This window comes from Rhinolophus sinicus, chromosome 8 (assembly GCF_057876585.1).
Source record: "Rhinolophus sinicus isolate RSI-liver-muscle chromosome 8, RSI-T2T, whole genome shotgun sequence".
In the NCBI taxonomy this organism is placed as follows: Eukaryota; Metazoa; Chordata; class Mammalia; order Chiroptera; family Rhinolophidae; genus Rhinolophus; species Rhinolophus sinicus.
Window position 1 is genome coordinate 55,598,665 of NC_142508.1, and position 20,334 is coordinate 55,618,998.

A 20,334-nucleotide genomic window follows, 5' to 3' on the forward strand; every position below is an offset into this window, starting at 1 on the left:
GTACACAACGTGTTAACTCTTTTTATAAAAACTGTTTTTATAGATTTGTACAGTAAGCCTCTTTTTGATTTTCATCAAAAGTCACTGATGTGGCTGGCCTGGTGGCTCAGGCGATTAGAGCTCTATGCTCCTAACTCCGAAGGCTGCCGGTTTGATTCCCACATGGGCCAGTGGGCTCTCAACCACAAGGTTGCCAGTTCAATTTCTTGAGTCCCCCAAGGGATGGTGGGCTGCGCCCCCTGCAACTAAGATTGAACATGGCACCTTGAGCTGAGCTGCCGCTGAGCTCCCGGATAGCTCAGTTGGTTGGAGCGCGTTCTCTCAACTATAAGGTTACCAGAAGAACAACTTGAAGCTGAACGGCACCCTCCACAACTAAGATTGAAAGGACAACAACTTGACTTGGAAAAAAGTCCTGGAAGTACACACTGTTCCCCAATAAAGTCCTGTTCCCCTTCCCCAATAAAATCTTTGTGAAAAAAAGAAAGTCACTGATGTACCATTTTTTAAATACCTTTATTCATAAATCAGTATAATATTGATCAGTTTGAATGCCATATATATGATAAAATAGATTATGAAAAGTATCATATTTACAACAAAACCATTATTTTATATAACTGAATGATCTGATATGCTATCTTCTGCTATAACTCAATGGACCCGACTCGACCCTATGAATGGATCGATTTTATGATTCTCCTAGAAAGTTTTGAGTTGGATATAGTTTCTTGGTGCTTCTTTCTGTGATCCAAGGCTTAGGAGAAAATCTCTGAAAACGAACAATTGGAACCAGAACTCTCCAGGATCAAGGAGAGACAGGAGTGAGAAAAAGGACATCCTGTCACATCCTAAAGACCCACAGCTGCTGTGCTTTGCAGGATATGGGGGAGGGGGAGCACATAGTGTAAGAGGAAAGAATCATTCCCAACGATTATATTGAACATTTTTAAATTGTCAATATCAAGGGTTAATTTCTAAAATACAAGTTTTTAGACAGAAGCTATCCAGTAAGCCATTAACTGAAGTAAATATGCAACATAGTCAAGGAGATGCGATGCTTGCAAAACCACATACATCTTATTTATCTTTAATTTTAAAATAATTCATTCCTTTGCTGGGTATGCAAGTGAGCAATGGAGAAAGTGGTGCATCTGCAATACCTGAAATTAAAAAAAAAAAGAAAATAATCACAGGGGCAAAGATTTGAGTCACTTTAAAAATGGGCAAGATTACAGTGTGGATCATGGACTCCAATAAGTGCAGAAGCAGAATATGCAATACAGGGCATGAAGGGATGGCAGGCTGACCATGAGAAAGCTCCGAGGTAATTAGTCAGCAAAGAGAGCACCAAATATAGCACGTGGTTCATTCTTCTTGTTTGTAAAATAAACTGACTACTTACCGGCTGGTGCTAAGGATTTCAGTGCTTCCAGAAGATGTGGGCTAGAGAACTTTACGAGGCACCGGAGGGGTTCTTCTCTTTCAGCCAAGATGCCCCCGTTTAAGTCACTTTTGAATTTTGTTTCAAGCTGTCAACAAATGTATTTATAAATGAATATTAAATGTATCGGTTGCAATGGCAAAATACAACAAAATCGGATTACACGTTTCATTAATTCTTGTCATAAAGAAATATAGGGATTAATGAGGGTGGGAACCATTTAATTTGCTAGTTGCAAACGTAGAGGGCAACCAGCATATCAAACGACAGCACACACAAAATGCCAAGTGCGCACAGTGCCTGACACACGAGACCTTGGATGTCAGTTCCGTCCCCAGTGTCCTTTTTGGCATTCTTAAATGGAAAATTAGCACTATCTTTTGTAATCTGTCATTTCAATATGAAAATGTTGTATTTTTTGAATCACTACCATGAGTCCTTTTTTACTCCTGATTATGGAAGTTATTAAAAAATATACAAAAGTAAGGAACAGAACTGGTAGCCAGTCTTTTTTCATTTATTACCCCACCTCCCATTCCCTACTGCCCTCCCCTACTGGATTATTCTAAAGCACATCTAGGACACCATAGTATTCCATCTGTAAATATTTCAGTATGTACCTTAAAAAGACCTAAAAAAGGACTCTCTTTTATTCCCATAACATTACCACACATAAAAAAAATTAATAACAATTCCTTAATATCATTAAATATCCATGTACTGCTACTTCAATAGATTCTAAGTTCAATTCTTTTTTTACTTAAAGTGATCCTTGACATTTAGAGGCAGTATGTTGAAATATCTGAAGGGTGAGTGATGTCTGCAACTATCTCAAATGATTCAGAATAAAGAAACAGAAAGCAAATGTTAATCATGGCGAAATGTTAATAATTAGTGAATTGAAGCAAAGGGGAAATGGATATTCACTTTAAAATTCTTGTAAGTTTTCTGAAGGTTTGACATTTTTCAAAATAGAAAAGACAGGGAAAAATTAGTAGCAGGTAGGAATCAACGTGTACCTTGATTTAAATAATAGAGCCATTCTAAGATGTGTGTAAAGGGAAGTTTTGTAGATTAGATCTTACTTATCCTCCATCAGTGATTCTCTAATGTGTGCAGAATCTGCTACAGTGCTTGTGAAACCAGATGGCTGGGTCCCACCTCCAGAATTCCTGATCCTGTAGGACTAGGGTGGGGCCAAGAACCTGCATTTCTTACCCATTTACAGGTGATGCTGATACTGCTTGTCCAGAGACCACACTTTGAAAACCAGTGTCCCCCAGTATGAGCTGTTTAAAGGAACTGGGTTAAAACCTGCCATTCAGGAAACTAAATTTGAAAGGTGTCTGTCAGCTTTTCCCATGGAAAACAAGTCAAATAGGCCTTGGGCCTGAGTGAGCAGATCAACAGCAGATTTTAAGTGTGGCCTGTAGCTGTAGTGGGGGGATGAATTTTATTGGAGGGTTTAGGGGGCAGAGGGTGTTGTGAGTATGAGCATGAGGATTAGTTTAGGGTGATCATGATATAAATGAATTCTTGTAATGGCGGCAATGCGCTTGCCTCCAGCCTGGCCTTCCCGGTGGGCAGTGGCATACTTCTATAATGAGCCAGGTTTACAGTACTGACTAAGCAAACTGGGCTGTGTAATGACTTATTTATTCACCCTTTTATTCAACAAATATTTATGAGCCCTGACTGCATTGCAAGTATTGTCCAGGTGTGGCTGGGCTAGAAAGGTATAGCTTATATTTTTTTTCCTCAAAGATACAGATCATAGCCAGTTATACGTGACTGAATTAATATGAAAGATGAAATGAAAAGGCAAATTCAAAATTTCCAAAGGTCTTATTTACTAATAAAGGAACTTACTAATACGATAAAGAAGTCTATTTTAACTCATAAATTTATTATACAAAATTAAAGTGACAAATGAATTAGAAACAGTTCCTTAGAATTGTTTTTCACTTAAAGTTTTTGTTCTTTTAAAAAAAATATCGGTAACTGTAGTCTATAGTTAGTTTACAGCAACATCCTACCTTATATTGTGCAAACTCTAGTCTTGGTTGAGAATAGTCCCCAAAAATTTCTTGAGTCACTCTTTGGACTCTGTCTTTTTCTATTCTGTTTTCATGAATGATCCTTGAATCCACTACAGATGGAAGATTTCAAATAAAAACAGTTTTTAGGAATACATTTCATCCTTAGAGTATCCTCCTTTCATACCTAACCTTTCAACTTGCTTGCCTAACTTAAAGATAATATTTACTGTTTCTTCTCTTGACTGTAATAATTTATTTTAGAAAAATTAGAAAGCATGGGCTAATAAAAAAGAAAATAAAAACCACCTGTAATTGTACCACATAGAAATAAGCACTGTTAACATTTTAATATATCTCTAGCCCTTTTTTTCAGTGACTATAAAAAAACATATATCTATATCTATATATATTATCTATATATTAAAATTAGGATTATAAAATACACACAATTTTCTATCTTGTTTTCTTAACATGAAATCAATAGCAGTTCCTATGCCATTGGAAAATCATAAAAATGTTTAGTTCATAATGGCTATAACATTTCATTTTATTGCCAAATCACTAAGAGATAGGAAAATTTTCATTTAAAAAAAATGTGCTTCCAAATTTCTATTTTTATCTTAGAACATACTATTTATATCTAGCCCAAGTCTTCTTTCTTGTAGAGGTGTAGCAGAGTTGTGAGTTTCGAAGTTCTAGAGAAAAAAAGGAAAAGGAAAAAGTGAATGTTTTCCTAATTTTAACACCTTGACGTATACCTATTAATTGATTTTAGTACATAAAAGTATGTCAAATTCTATCTTTATTTTTTCCAATAAAAAAGAGATTTGAGGGGGTGGCTGGATGGCTCAGTTGGTTAGAACATGAGCTCTGAACAACAGGGTTGCCGGTTCAATTCCCACATGGGCCAGTGAGCTGCGCCCTCCACAACTAGACTGCAGACAACGAGCTGCCACTGCACTTCCGGAGGGGCGGCCGGATGGCTCAGTTGGCTAGAGCACGAGCTTTCAACAACAAGGTTGCCAGTTCAATTCCCACATAGGATGGTGGGCTGTGCCCCCTGCAACTAAAGATTGAAAACGGCAACTGGACTTGGAGTTGAGCTGTGCCCTCCACAACTAGATTGAAGGACAACTACTTGGAGCTGATGGACCCTGGAGAAACACACTGTCCCCCAATATTCTCCAATAAAATTAAAAATAAAAAAGAGATTTGAGGCCATATCCAGGCTGAGTTGAGCATTTCTCCTACAGTATGATATTGGCAGAGACTGGTGGGGCCAGCAACATGGCTGTTTTGTATGAGGAGCTCTGCACTTTGTTATTATAAAAATTGATTTGCAAGAAGTATAGGTGGTGAATGCAAAAGCTACAGAAAGCAAGCCAAATATCTTCAATGTGATATTCCCCTTAATAGCTATGTCTTTATAACCCTAAAAAACTCAGAGATTCCTTTGGAAAAGTAACTTCCCTACTGAAAGTCTGAATCTCTCAAATCCCTTCCCTCACCTTCCCCTACTGAAACCACTGTTTTTATAATTAAAAGTGCTTGAAAATGTGAATTTTCTTAGGAATGCAATTGTCATAGCAGAATAGTTGATATCAATTTGATGGGAGGGTGGTGGGTAAGAGGGGCGGGTGCTGCTATGGGAGAAAATCATTATCTAACTTCTTAGTGTCAGCTTTTTTTCCTTCAAGAGTGGCTTGCAGAGAGCCATCACTTCTTTCTACTTAGAACAGATGAAAATACATAAGTATATCTAAGGGCTCCAAGATATACACAGAGATTAACAATCCACCTACAGGAGTCTGAACATACGAGCACACCGATGCATGCAGAGGCAAAAATAATCCTGAGCCTGTGAGTAGGGCCAGATCCGTCCTTATCATTAAATGGAAATAATGCATTTAAATAATTTTAACAAACATATAAATTTGGGGACTTAATAGACCAATGCTTTCTCCTTTACGTCTAACCCCTATATCACCTGCTTGACTGATGGGACAAAAAATGAATTCTACTTCTCTCTTGCATAACAGAATAATATAATTAGATTCAAAAGACAGTGTTAAGTTATTTTAAAGAGAAAATAAATTCTAATTGGTATAGCTGATCTGGAATCTGGGATCTATAACATAGACTCCAATGACTAATGAGCAGTATAAAACACAATACAATTATAAAAGATGACAGTGAGGAATTAATTTGTTTCCTTTCATGTTAACTAACTGAAAGCTTTCTTTACTTCAGTAATACCTGAAGTGACTTCCTTTTGTTAGAGGTGGACTTTCCCACCTGTTCAGTGGCTTCTAACTCATGTGTGAAAAGGAAAACGGAGACTTACCTCTGAAGAGAGTTACAGATTGGCTCACCTGATTATACTGTTTAAAAACAATAGCCTTAAGAGAGTCCAGATATCGACTTCTGAGGTCCATTTTCACAATCTGATGGTGTTTGCTAGCAATTGTCAGTGCCTTGAAGTGAAAATTAGAAAGACTGTTAGGATTACTATATTTATGCCATTGTATTTGTATCTTATGGTATTTGTAATATTTGTCAAAGTCAGATGTAGGAGCTGCAGTAAGTGAACAGTCTCCACTCAAGAGTGAAAAGACATCCAAAGAAAACGTAATCTCACGACCTGTTACTCATCTGAGAAAACAAACAAGAAATGGCTAATAGCATTAAAATTCTCATAAATACAAAGTCTTTTGTACCATTTTTAGAAATGTGATCCAGTTTAAAGTTAGGAACTATAATACAGTTCAGACTTTGGAATGAACAACGAATACTCAAATGTTGCCATTTTAGAATATCATCATCTAATAGTACAATGACACCGCCACACAAAAACGCAAATATGTATGCTTTAGGACAAATACTGAAAAGTGCATATTAAGTGCAGTTTATAAAAGCTTCCCATTATATGGGGAAACAAGTTAGAAGATTTAAACAGAATAAAACATTTACTTGGAACTAGAGGGTAGAGAGATAAATTTGCCTTAAGATACACAGTGAAAATGAACATTAGCTTTTGGGGTAATGTTTAAACTGTAATAGCTGTGGCAGGGTGGACTCACCTGGCCGAAGTGAATGAATGACCACTATACAGAGGGTGCCAAAAAAATGTGTACACAATTTAAGGTAACATCTCTTAAACTCCACATACATTTTTTTTTTTTTTTTTTTTGGCACCTCCGTATATGTGGAGGAAGAGACCCCAAATGTGAAGAAGCAGAGTTATGTGTTAAGGGGAAGTACAAGTGAGCAGCAGTAGAAGTAGAAATCTTTCTGCTGTTTCAGTAAACAGCCAAGGAATTTAAATGACAAGCAAGTCCGCCCACGGGATCCTATAGCTAGCTCTTGGATCCACAACCCTGGAGTGTATACTCCACTTAGTACTAGGGATGATGTGGCCAGGATGGCGGAGCTGCTCACCTCCATCCAAATGAAGTGGTACCTCTGGCACCAACTGAGGTGCCACTGGAGTTGTGAGTATTCATAGACAGTGGATGCAGCAGCACTCGCCATGTTAACTTAGGGGTGGCTTTTTCTGGGGAAAGATGCTAGGAAGCCAGAAGCATAAAGAGAAGCAGGCCCTTCTTCTAATGTACAGAATGTGGGGAAAATGGTTACAAATGAAAATAATGTTCATTGCTAAGCGAATTATGCAGTCATGAAAAAGTAGTGAGTTATAGAATATGTAACCACACGGCAATGTTAAAAAAGCAAATTATAGATGCTATGTACTATGCTGGTTTTTGTAATAAAACATCTTCTGAAAGGAAATAACAAAACTGTTAACAGCAGTGAATTGGTGAATGGGATTGGGAAAAACGGTATGAAGTTTCAGAAGACTAACTGTTTATCTTTAGAGACTTCTGTGTTGGTTGAATTTTTACATTAAACAGACATTACTTCTAGATTAAAAGACAATAATGAAGAGCTCCAAACCAACATGTATGCCACTTTCCCATTTGTAGAAAAATAACACTTTCTGCTCCTTATTTTAGGAAAGCAAGAATTACATGTGGCATTTTATATATAATGCTGATTGAGCAGCTTAAACCTACATAGACCTCTGTGATAAGGACAATAAAACATTATAGCTGTAGTAATTGGTTCCATACCTGACACAGAAGGGGTGTATTGCTTCTCAGCCGGGAGAAAGAAATGAAGGCATATGGAGTCTGGGAATAATACATCACATAAGCAGGTTTGTACTGGTTTGGTTTTCTATACTGTGTTCCCCAGGCAATTCGAATCCATACTGCATTCTCCTCAGCGTCTCTGAAAGTGACTGTCACCTTATTTAAAACAAAATTGAAGTTTCCTAAGTAAAATCTCATGGCACCAACAACACGTCCTTTTCAGGGGTGAAGGGTGTGACAGTAATCTTGCACACAGTCTTTTCTCCTACTTTTCATTACAGTGTTTTGGGAATCTTTGAGAAAACATTTTGTGGTTGTTCTGTAAAGACACATATATGCTTTGCAAAGTCGTTTGGAAGGATAAAATGAAAAACCCACAATCAGGATACGACATTACAATTTTTCAATTATTTCTTGGGCTTAGCTTGAAAAGCTGTGTTCCTCCACCTGTAAGAGATTATGATGGTGGTCTTACAAATGAGATACCTGTTTTAAAACGGAGCCTTGTTAGCACTGAGCATTGAGCTAGTTAGTGTGCACTATGAAATTTAATAGCAACATTTTCATGTAGTAATGGGCTTAAAAATATATTTATCCTAATGCTTTTATGTGTTTAGCTGAGATGCTAAACATTAAAGCAGGGGTGTCTAAACTTTTTTCAACGTTTTTTACCAAGGGCCATATGCGGTAAAATACACAAACAGCCGGGCCACTCACTCAAGGTGAAGTATGTATTGCCTTACCTGGTTTATTTAAGTAAACTAAATATATTTTTGGAATTTGCTGTGGGCCAATTAACAATGGATTGCGGGCCGCAGTTGGCCCGCGGGCTGCAGTTTGGACACACCTGCTCTAACGGAAAGTTATGTGGTGAGAATATAGGAAATTCTACTGGGTTTTCAGCTCATGGATAAAATGTAGACCTTTCTAAACTTTTAAATATGATTGTCAGTTGGTCTGGAATTCAGTAGCCTACTCTTAGACTATTAGCTCCCCCTTGATTCAGCTTCCTTTTGGAGCTCGGACCCTGGAAAGGAGGCACTTGAGACAGGTACACTCGGATACCCCAGGTCTCTTTATTTCCTCCTGCTTGTATCTTACTCCAGGTAAAGCAGGTTGTAACGTGACTGCTGGCATTAACAAAGAAGGCAGTTGCTTTGACTCTGCCCACTCTTTATTTGGCTGGTTTTCCAAATTCCCTTGGTGTATCACACAAGGAACCGCCCCCATTCCCAAGTGTGGAGGGCGCGGGGCTGTCTGACCTTGCCTGAGTGAGCAGTCCAGCACTTGGCCCAAACAGGGGGGTCCTCCAGTGCCTTGAATGGAAGAGGATAGGGTCTTATTCTGAACAGCCTTTGTGTCCCATTACCAAAACAAAAATGCCTGTAAAATCAAGACTGAATACAGTATATGGAGGACACATTTTTACTAGAGGGAGAAAATTGGCAACACTCCACATAATTAGATAGTGTCTCCAGCCCAGAATGAGGATCCTTTAAGTGAGAGCTCACGGAGGGGCTTAAAAAGACCTGTTACCTCCCTGACTTGGATGCACAGCCAGGTGTACATGTCTAAGTGTATGCTTTTCTGGAGAGAGGTATTGTATCACTTATCAAAATTTTCTCAAGGGTCTGCGGTCCAAAAAGATTAAAACATCAGTGGTCTAAGAGAAAAGGATGTCCAGAGTCAGGATAGCCCTGGCCCAGCTGGCCTTCAAGTGTTCCATCTCACTTTTTTTTAAAAAAAAATTAATTTGTTTTCTTTTTCAGTTACAGTCGACATTCAGTATCACTTTATATTAGTTTCAGGTGTACAGCATAGTGGTTAGACATTTGTATAATTTATGCAGTGCTCCCCCCACCCCAATAGTCTAGTACTCACCTGGCACTATACATAGTTGTTGCAACATTATTGACTATATTCTCTATGCTTACATCCCCGTGACTACATTCTTGTAGTAAGGAAGATACTCAGATATCTGAAGAGGTGGGGCCCAAATGCAGACCTTTGTTATTTCTCAAAGAAACTATCTCAACAGATATCATCCTGCAATAGCCAGGAAAAAGCATTTTTCCACAGACAATAGCTCAGATGAATAATGCTCAAGCTTAACCAGGTGACTAATCCCACCAGGGGTCCTAAGTGGTTTGGCTAACGTGGGACTGTACTGCTGGCCAGGGTATCCTCTGAACTTTGGTAACTGACTACCACCCGCAAGCTTCTGAACATAATTAGAAAAAAGTTTAGTGTGAGAATCAAATAAAGCTTACAACACACAAAATTGCCACATCTTACCAGATAAAATTGTTCAAAATACAATGTTGTTGGAAAATTTAAAGACAAACTAAAAAATATTTTAATTGTAAAAAGGTAGCATATTTATCTCCTTCTTTATGCTTGTATGTCATGTAGTATAATAATGATAGTCTGTGTTAAATATGTTAAAAGTTAAATATGTGGCAATTCACGTCTGTCTCTAGCTGGCCTTTCAAACAGGACAGATATGACCCATAAAAAACTCCTCTGTTCCCCAAACCTCCCCCACTAGCCTGCCTAAAATTCAATCAGGAGGCAAAAGCTTTTGGAACATGGCAGTGCGAAAAGAGAATAACTTACCACTGACATACACGAGCATTAAAGTAGGAGGAAAGAGCATTCCAAATTCTTTTCTCCTTAAATGGTGGGGGCAGGAGGCATGGGGTTCAGGGGACAGAATTTCCTGGTGCCTCAGAGACATCAGGTGAGGAGAGGGCACTGAAAGGGAAGGATGCAGATAAACTGAACTGGAGCTGAGAGAGCAGCTCTCTAGGTTTCTTGTTTGGGGTGAAGCAGTGTGGGAACACTGCCACGAGTTTCTCAAAACGAGTTAGTCAGTCATGTTCAGCTTCATAAAAAGGCTGGTCCCAGGTGACGCTAATGCTGCTGGTGTGGTGATCACACTGTGGGAACCACTGCCTTTCAAAACTCATTTTCAATCTGGCAGCGAGGGTAGTAGCCAGCATACAAGGGGTTTAAGCATAAAGCTGGCAAGGATGGATTACTCTTTCAAGGGGTCTTTTTGCAGAGGCCTTTGAAGGGGTTCAATAAATAATACCCCGCTTCCCTATCCTTCTGGAACAACTAAGAAATAAGGCAAAAGAACTGGCAGGTGGAGGCCAACATAGTATAACTCATATTGCCAAGAAACTGGTGACTGGCTCATATCTGTAGTCAAGTGGCCCTCCAGACAACCCAGAGTCTGGCAGAGTTGCCCACATGGTCATTGGCAGAACGACTCCAGGTGACCTCCCTTGTAGGGGCAGAGCTGGCCCCTGGAGGAACAGAGCAGAATAGGTGCCCCCTGCAGGCAGCTGCTTTCGCTCAGGTAAGGTCAGCGCTTCTGCTAGAGAAAGGTGAAGGGGAGGCAGTGAAGGGGGGACTCCCTCTGCATAGTGACACATCAGGAGCAAGGAATATTTTCCTCCAAGAGTCTTATGCTTAGGATGAGCGTGGAGAATGGATTTACTTTTACTGAGACTTGGGCATGTTTATAAGCAGTAGAATGGGCACCGGTAGAGGAAGACATTAAGGAATGTGACAGAATAGAGAGAAACCAAGTATGTAGGCCCTACGAGGTGAGGTGCAGGAGATGGATTCAAAGCACACACAGAAGGAGCATTATAAGAAAGGAGAGGAGAGAATATTTTCAGTGACCAGTGGATAAGTAGAAAGTATGACAGAAGTTACAAAGGATGAGGTAAGGAGATGGAAAGACAGGTCAAGGGATTTGTGTATGGAAAAAAAAACACTACTATGCTAGAGAGGACAGCCATAGCATGGTGAATGTGACAGATTTTGGGGGCATATCTTTATATGTAAGGACTAAGGCAGACTAAGGTGGAAAGAGAATGAAGGAGGAGAGGCTGTTAAGAAAAATGATCGCCTCAACCTACATCAAGACACAAAGGTGGTGCTGTGGGAATAAAATGGCAGCGTGCTCTTGAGCAGCCCTGACCAGTACCATGGCCACTAGCCACCCATGGCTATTTAACTAAAATAATAGTGAAATAAGGTTAACACTTTAGTTCCTCACTCACATTAGCCACGTTTCAAGGCTCAGGGGCCGCATGTGGTTACTAGCTGGTGTAGTGGACAGCGCTGACAGAGAACACTGTCACGGTGGCAGAGTTCCATCAGATGGGGCTGCTCTTGAAAAAGAAGCATTTGCACCTGAATTGACAGGTGAGGGGAAAGTTTTTATAATAATTAGAGTTTGTCTTTGTTACGGACTAGAATAAATGGAATATTAATTGAAATTTCTTACAAATAAAAAAAAGGTGGTAGCAAATGTTAAGTGCACAAATGCCATGAAATTGTAGTTCATGGAAATTCAGATAAATTCCAGTCTTACATTTTTTAATGCCCTCTGAAGAATTTTCTTAAATGAACTTTTGAACTGTTCCATATCGGAAAGGTCAATGTCTTCACCTGTCAAAGTGAAAAGAAAAATCAAGAAAAATTAAGGGAGCTACAATGTCATCAATAAATACATTCGCAAAGAGCCTGAAGGTGAACATTTTGTGTAACTTCAAAGAACAATGATCAAATCACACAAATGCAACCGGTACCTCTGACACAGTATCGCCAAATATATTTCTCATTTTCCCATAAATGAATAATAATCACATCATTTTGAAAGGGATTTAAGAGGAACATAATGTATTCATCTTTAAACTGCCAAAACATCAAATACAAATGTTCAGTTTAGAAGGGAAAACATTACCTGGCTCTTTAGCCATCTGAAAAACATCCCAAACTCTCTGGTGCCGATGAAATTGAGTATCTGAGAGGGAAGAAGAACTTATTTCTATTATAACATAGAACTTTAAGTAATGTGCTTATAACTATATATTTTTAATAGCATGAAAGTAGAGGAAATAAAAGTAATTTACAAATTAGGTTATACATTTTTATTCAAAATATAAATTTAACATGGATTAAATTTACTCCAGACAAAACAAGTCAAAAAGAATAATTCAGTATAGTAGAGCCTTAGCATTTACTCTTTTTCAGTCAGACCATCTTTTCTATTTCCGCACAGAATGTCTCATTTAAGAGCATGCCAGGGATGACGTGTTTCTCACAACTGGTGTGTGCACTGGCTATTCCTTCATCTGGAGCATTCTTCTCCTAGCTCATTGCACACCTCATCGCCACACCTCATTCTAGTCTACTAAAATGCCACAGATGCAGTGACCTACCCTGATCAGCCTACCCAATCTGATACCTCCATGTGGCCCTGCTTCAGTTTCCTTCATAGCACTTATTACTACCTGATATTATATCATATATTTAGATGTTTATTTGTAACTGCTTGTCTCCCCAACTAGAATCCCATGGAATACCGTGTTTTCCTGAAAATAAGACCTAGCCGGACCATCACCTCTAATGCGTCTTTTGAAGGAAAAATTAATATAAGATCCAGTACTATATTATATATTATATTAGACCATTCTATTCTATTCTATTCTATTCTATTCTATTCTATTCTATTCTATTCTATTCTATTCTATAAGACCCAGTCTTATTTTACTATAAGATCGGGTCTCATATTAATTTTTGCTCCACAAGACGCATTAGAGCTAATGATCCGGCTAGGTCTTATTTTCAGGGAAACACGGTACAGGACTTTGTCTTGTCAAGTGTTGTATTACCAGTGTCTAGCCACTGGCTGGCATTAAATAAGGACTCCTTATTAAATGGACTCCATTAAATAAGGATTCATATATTTGATGAATGAATGAATGAATGAATGAATGAATGAATGAATGAATGTATGATATAGAAGACATGCTTCAGGAGGTACAAACTTAAGCGTATCTTGGAGCACAAATGGACCTAGGAAGTTATTGAGTTCAGTCCCACCACATATCATCCTGGCTTTATTGTCCCTGTGCTGACCTCTGTCTGTTTGCTCTGATCTCGTGTGCATCCCTGTGTCTTTGGACTTAGGACTGAAGTACTCTGAACCCCATAGAGGGACTGTTGGCCCCAATACTCAAAGGCACCAACTTGCTGTGTCTTTTGCACTTACTACTTTTCTTGTCCTTCCTAGAGTTTAGTGTCTTTTTTTGTTGTTCTTTATCTGGTGACTTAGTGTCTCTGTCTCGCTCTCTCACCTCATTTATGGTAATGGCCTGACAATTCTTGATTACCTAGTTTTGTCTACAACAGGTATAATAAGGCACAATGTGATAAGAGAGCATTCAAGGGGTTTTTGTTCCTTTCTGGTATTTCTTCCTTGGTTCTGTGCTTCAGAGTCAAGATGACCTGCTAATTGATCTCTGAATAAGGTTGTTATAATAATAATGGAAATTAAAAATTTTTGTGGTTAATGATTCCATTCAACATCATGTCAAAGTTCATGATAAATGGCAAGGGCTTAAACACAAATGAAGACATTTCCTCAAATAGAACACATCTTAGACTAATCTATGATCTTTGCGACAAACTTGGTCCACCTCTAGTGTTTCCTTAGCAAGCGGCTCCACTTTCCTTCTAGTTGCACATATAGACCCTGGAGCCATGTGTGCTCCTCCCACTCAGTCCCTCTAGACCTCACCATGTACAAAATCCAGTGAGTTTTTTTCTTGTTTGTTTGTTTTTTTTTAAGTGTGTTTTTCCAGGACCCATAAGGTCTAAGTCAAGTAGTTGTTTCAGTCTAGTTGTGGAGGGCGCAGCTCACAGTGGCCCATGCAGGGGTTGAAGAGGCAACCTTGTTGTTAAGAGCACTGCACTCTGACCAACTGAGCCAACAGGCTGCCCCAGGTCCAATCAGTTTTAATCCTTACCTTCCTTACAAGCTGCATTGTAATAAGAACAAATTCCCAAAATTATAGTTTCAATTCTGTTAATAATAATACAAAGCCTAACAGATATTTACTATGTGCTTATTATATGCTAGTTACTGTGCTAAAAACCTTTCAAACATTATCTCATTTAACCATCACAATGATCCTGTGCTATTATTCTATTATTATAATAGGTGCTGTTATCATCCCCATTTCACTTAGAAGTCTGAGGCCTAGAAAGGTGATACGACTTGGCAAAAGACACAAGACTGGTAAGTAACAGAGCTGGGATTTCAAACCAGGTCAACAGACTCTAGAATCTGAGCCCTTACATATAAAATTACCTCTGATGAAACTGGATTGGTTAAATGTAAATACAAATCATCAAAACTTACAAATGATGTCTAAAAGGGCTGCATCATTGAGACTCACACCATTCTCCTGAAAGAGAAGATAAAATGTTCAGTAAGTGTGGCAATGGGTTTGATTCTACCCCATTTATAGCACATTTTAGTATTGCTCAAAACAGACCAAGAAAACCCTCTCAATACTTATACTGACAACCTGTCTCCAATCTATGCTCTCCTGTTAAGTCACAAATACATCTTCTGATTCATGTGTTAGTACAGGCACTCACAACTGTTCTCCCACAATCCACTCCTCATTTATCGCTTTTAACTTTTTGTTTTGTTTTTTTAATTAACCTTCTAGACTTCCTCCACAACAAGGATTCTTAACTGGGCACTACTGACATTTTAAGTCATATAATTCCATGTTGTGGCGAGCTGCTCTAGGATGTTAAGGAGCGTCCATGGCCTTTATTCACTGGAAGCCAGTAGCACCCCACTTCCACAGTTTTGACAACCAAAAATGTCTCCAGACATTGTGTCCTCTGGCAGACAAAACCATCCAAGCTGAGAACAACTGTCTAGACGTACACATGTATGTATTCATTTCTTTATATATATACATATCATACAGTTTCTTTTCAATGTGTACATAAAGATCTAGTTTATTATTTTTAATGGCTGAAGAATACTTTATGTGGATGTATCATTATTTAGCTAATCATGATGTATAGTTTTTTCCAATTTTTTGTTTTCTAAACAATGCTAGTTAACATCTTTATTTATAGTATATAAATATTTACATATTTATATCTACAAATATAAATGTTCATCAATTATATTTTTATAATATATATTTACTTTTATATATAATATATATTTTTATAATATATATCACCTTATTTTTATGATTTTCTCCATATAAATGTTCAGAAATGGAATTGCTGGGTCATCAAGTATATTTATGCGTGACTAAGGGAAGGGTATACTGGAATATGGGAATTTTGTTTTATACAATACTTGCAACTTTTCTGAAAGTCTGAAATCATTAAAAAAAAACCAAATAAGTAAATAAATACATGTGAAAGAGTATCTCTTTCCATACAACTTGACCAACACATTTGAGTATTATCTTTTCATCTGTGACAATCTAACAGGTAAAAGAAGAATACTACTCATTACCGTGTTTCCCTGAAAATAAGACTGGGTCTTATATTAATTTTCGCTCCAAAAGATGCATAAGGGCTTATGTTCAGGGGGATGTCATCCTGAAAAATCATGCTAGGGCCTCTTTTCTGGTTAGGTCTTATTTTCGGGGAAACACGGTAGCTTGTATTGATTGTCTTCTTTTTTCTCCCAAGGTATTCACTTCTTCCCCTAGTGATTTGTGTAAGCAGTTTCTGTAAGTTCAAAAAGCCAATGAAGAATTAGTGCCTTTGCTACTATAGTAGTACATAGCCCTCATCACTTCACAGCTAAGGGCTGCCTTAAATCTCTTTTGGACTAAGGAAAGGAAAGAAAGAAAAAACCCAAAGCAGGTAACATGATATTCAGATTAATCATTTTGAGCATTGTTACCTCACAAAGCAGAACCAAGTCCTGAGCAAGAGATTCCTTTCTCTTCCGGAAGTTTACAGTCTGCAGTTGATTTTCAGACAAAAAATCCCAGGCTTTTAGGACTGTCATCATTTCAATCATTGGGATTTTCAAGATGGTCCTCTTGATAAACTCGGCAACAGTTTCATCCATCTCTTTGGCACTTTAATAAAAACAGAAACAGCACAACAAAGTATTAACCAAACACAAAAGTGTGAGTTTTTTCAGCATATTTTTAGCCAGGAATTTGATTTGTAGATTAAACACCCAAATGTTTATTTTATCTTTTCTCAAGCAATCTGCAAAGAGAGTTGCAACAGAAAGATTTAAGTATTTTCTCCTGAAGCTATATATTTAGATATGTAGTAGAGTTTGCAAAAACTAGTGCTTTCTCTCCTTTCTTGACTAGAGTATTTTGATGGCAACGTTATGTAAATTATTCACTCATTTACTGATGCATGTAACAAACTGCTGAGTACCTGTGTGTGCCAGACACTTTTCTATGCACTGAGGGTAGATCCACCTTTAACCAAAAAGACAAACATCTCTGCCAGTATGGAGTGCCCATTCTAGTCGGGACAGAGAGGCAACAGGAAAATCACAAAAAGAGTGAAAAGTGATAGACACTGCAGTGAAAATGGAGCACTTAGGAAACTAGCACTCCCATGAATTTGGAGCAGGCTGGGAGTGATGTGGAGCTAGTTGGGGGGCAGAGGGTAGGCCTCACAGAGAAGGTGACATTTGAATCAATCCTTGTGGAGAGGGAGTGAGCCATATGGCTAGCTGGTAGAAGAGCTTTCTAGGCAGAGGAACAGCAAGTGCAAAAGCCTTGGGGCCTTCAAGGAACAGGGAGAAGAAGGCCCTCAGGAAGGCCAGAGAGAGGAACACAGAGGTGAAGGGGAGGTCAGAGATCACGAAGGGCCCTGAGGGCCACTGCAAGGATCACAGCTTTACTCTGACAGAAACCAGCTGCTGGAAGGTCTTGAGAAGAGGCAGGATACGCTCTCACTTAGGTTTTCTACCAGGATCAATCTGCATACTACACTGAGAACATAGTCCAGGAGGAGGGAGGAAGCAAAAGGCCAGCTAGGAGGCTACTGCAGTAATGTAGGTGAGAGATGCTGGTGGACCAGAGTGGAGGTAGTGAAAGGTCAGATTTTGGATATACTTTTGAGAGTCCACAGGATTTCCTGATGGATTAGATACAGGGTGTGAGAGAGAGAGAGAGGAATCAAAGATCACACCAAGGTTTTTACCAGGTAACTGAAAGAATGGAGCTGCTCTGACTGGAGAAGGGGAAGACTGGGAGGATGGGTGGAGGCAGAAGGAAGCTCAAGAATTCCATTTTGAATATGCAAACTTTAAGGTTGTCAGACCTTTATGAGCTTACTGGACAAAATAAGAGCTGGAGGTGGAGGATTGCAGCCTCCTTCTCCTTTAATGTGTTGCTAATTAACATGGAGCTATTACTTTTCCTGGCCCATGCAGGAAGGTGAGATTCTTCAACTGTCCAAAAGGTCTTGAGCCCCAAATCTGGTGTGGCTTCCTAAGCAACAGACAGGGCAATGATCTTCCAGAGATGACTTAGTGGTCCTCTTACAGCTGTGACATAGGGAAGAAGGATTGAGCCCTCTTACTATTTTCTTCAGGGTAGAAGCGATGGTCCAAGAGTGAGAGCTGATCTCAACTCTGCTACCTCATTTGGGGACACTGACTCTCTTTTAAAATATAGAACATCAAAAAGCAATCAAGCATGATTTCTAAACAGATTAGGCAGGATATCTGAAGACTTTAAATCCCCTTAATATCCTATCTTCTAGGAATGAACATACAGACCTTGTTTGACAGGTTTGTCAAGACTGTATTTGACAAGAGGCAGTAGTCTGTCAGTCTCATTTGCTGCCACCACAACTGCATGACATGCAAAGACAGAGGAGTACCCCTCTACAAGAATCCTGGCTGTGATTTATCTGCCATTTAGGTGTTTGCTGAACATTGCATGTCATTTATTACCACTGACCCCTTCCAAAAAGATATGGGTAGTGGACTATATTTTAAAAAGCTATTGAAGGGGTGGCCGGATGGCTCAGTTGGTTACGGTGCGAGCTCTGAACAACAGGGTTGCTGGTTCTATTTCCACATGGGATGGTGGGCTGTGCCCCCTGCAAGTAAAGATTGAAAACGGCAACTGGACTTGGAGCTGAGCTGTGCCCTCCACAACTAGATTGAAAGACAACAACTCGGAGCTGATGGGCCCTGGAGAAACACACTGTTCCCCAATATTCCCCAATAAAAATTAAAAAAAAAAAAGATACTGAAAACAACAGTTAAAACAAAGTTAATCTCCTGTTAGGAGTTATTTAGAAAAATAACTGAGTTAAGAATACGAGAACAGAATTAGGATCATGAAAACTGAGCCTGATTTATTTCTTTGTCCAGATATAGGACCAACCTGCCGTAACATCAAGACTAAAATCCTCTCTATGGTCTACAGGACCCTGTGTTTGGTTCTTGCCTCTCCCCCCATCATCTACCACTATCTTCTTGGCTTTCTGAGCTCCAGGAACATTGCCCTTTTAGTTCCACTAATACAAAATGATCCCTCCAGTGAAGGGCCATTGTACGTGAGTTGCCCCTGCCTAGAAGAGTCTTCATCCTCACATGGGCAACTCTTGTGATTTGGTCTCAGTGTAGATAGCTTCTCAAAGAGACTTATTCTCATTACCCCAGTCTAAAGTTATTTCCCCACTTTTTACTCCTTGTTTTTACAGAACTATCTGAAATTATCTTGATCATTTTATTGTTTTAAAATATTTTACTGAGCTCCACTAGGGTAGGAACTGTATTTGTCTAATTCATAGCATGTCCCTAAATGACAAATAATTGTGGCATGAAGTACTGGATACTTTCCCTAAGCAGTATACCTGAGGAGATAAACAACGTGGGAAGGATTCGGGTCCAACAGTGAAATATTGAACCAACTTCTCCCACCAAAAACACTGTTGGTGGGGTGGGCTTGTTAAAATGCAGATTCCGTGGCCTCATTGATTTAAATTGAGGGGTGGAGGGTCACCGAGTAGGGCTTGAGATTCTGCATTTTTAGAGTGCCTCAGATGATTCTTAATTCTGCATAAAGTTTGCAAAATACCATTCTAAAGAACTCTGGTAGAAAGAGCACACTCAGTCTCAGCAATAAAGCTGGGAAATCTTTGAGTACACTCTTCCGATTCCCCGTGATTAACTAATATCTTGTTTCCCAGCCTTCAGTAGCTTAGTCCCTGGCATATAGTAGGTGCTCAAGATACACTTGTTGAATGAACGCATGACAGAAAGCCGTTTTAAGTAACTTTCCTGTAGATCTACACTGCTGAAGAGCTGCAAAAGGAGCGAGAGGCTGAATGCACGAAAAAGGACGGAAGCCAAAGTTAACTAAGAAATCAAAACACCTAACTCTGGGGGGAAAAGCAACCCAAGGCTGGGATAGTAGTGTAGCCCATAACGTGACAGCTCGGGGCGGCTCCGGCATTGACGCGCACACTACGTAAGGCCCTGCCCTTTAACGGGCGGATGTGACATCAAGACCAGGCATCGCTGCCCTTTCTTCTCAGCCTCAACCGTGTCTCCTTGCCCCGCCACCCTCCGCCTCCACCCGAGACCGGGCGCCAATCCTGCACCGTGGGATGTACGGCAGTAGCGAAAAAGCGCCCTAGAGGCCTAGGATGTGACTTCCACAAGGCTTTCGCCACCCTCCGGGGCCCGATTCCATACAGCCAGGGGCTCTCTTACCGGCCCACATCGCCAGCTGTCTCACTCCTCAGCAGATGTTCCCGCCTGCTGCACCTTCAAAGCCGCCAATTGCAGTTCCCGCCGCCCTCTAGCCCCGCCCACCGAGCCCAAACTTTCGACTCTACCCCCAGCGTAGGGGCC

The 20,334-nt window shown here is 39.5% G+C and overlaps 1 protein-coding gene across 1 annotated transcript; it reads right to left on the bottom strand.

Moving 5' to 3' along the window:
- Window positions 1-497: 497 nt before the first annotated feature.
- On the bottom strand, window positions 498-20,328 carry CENPN (centromere protein N). The gene is made up of 11 exons (XM_088800219.1): window positions 20,194-20,328; window positions 16,390-16,570; window positions 14,860-14,905; window positions 12,397-12,456; window positions 12,025-12,101; window positions 7,614-7,790; window positions 5,856-5,957; window positions 4,115-4,178; window positions 3,481-3,593; window positions 1,406-1,532; window positions 498-1,163 (listed from the first exon to the last, which is right to left on the bottom strand). Exons 2-11 carry the CDS (start codon window positions 16,558-16,560, stop codon window positions 1,081-1,083), a joined length of 1,020 nt encoding a protein of 339 aa, XP_088656345.1. The 5' UTR covers window positions 16,561-16,570; window positions 20,194-20,328; the 3' UTR covers window positions 498-1,080.
- Between the last annotated feature and the right edge of the window lie 6 nt (window positions 20,329-20,334).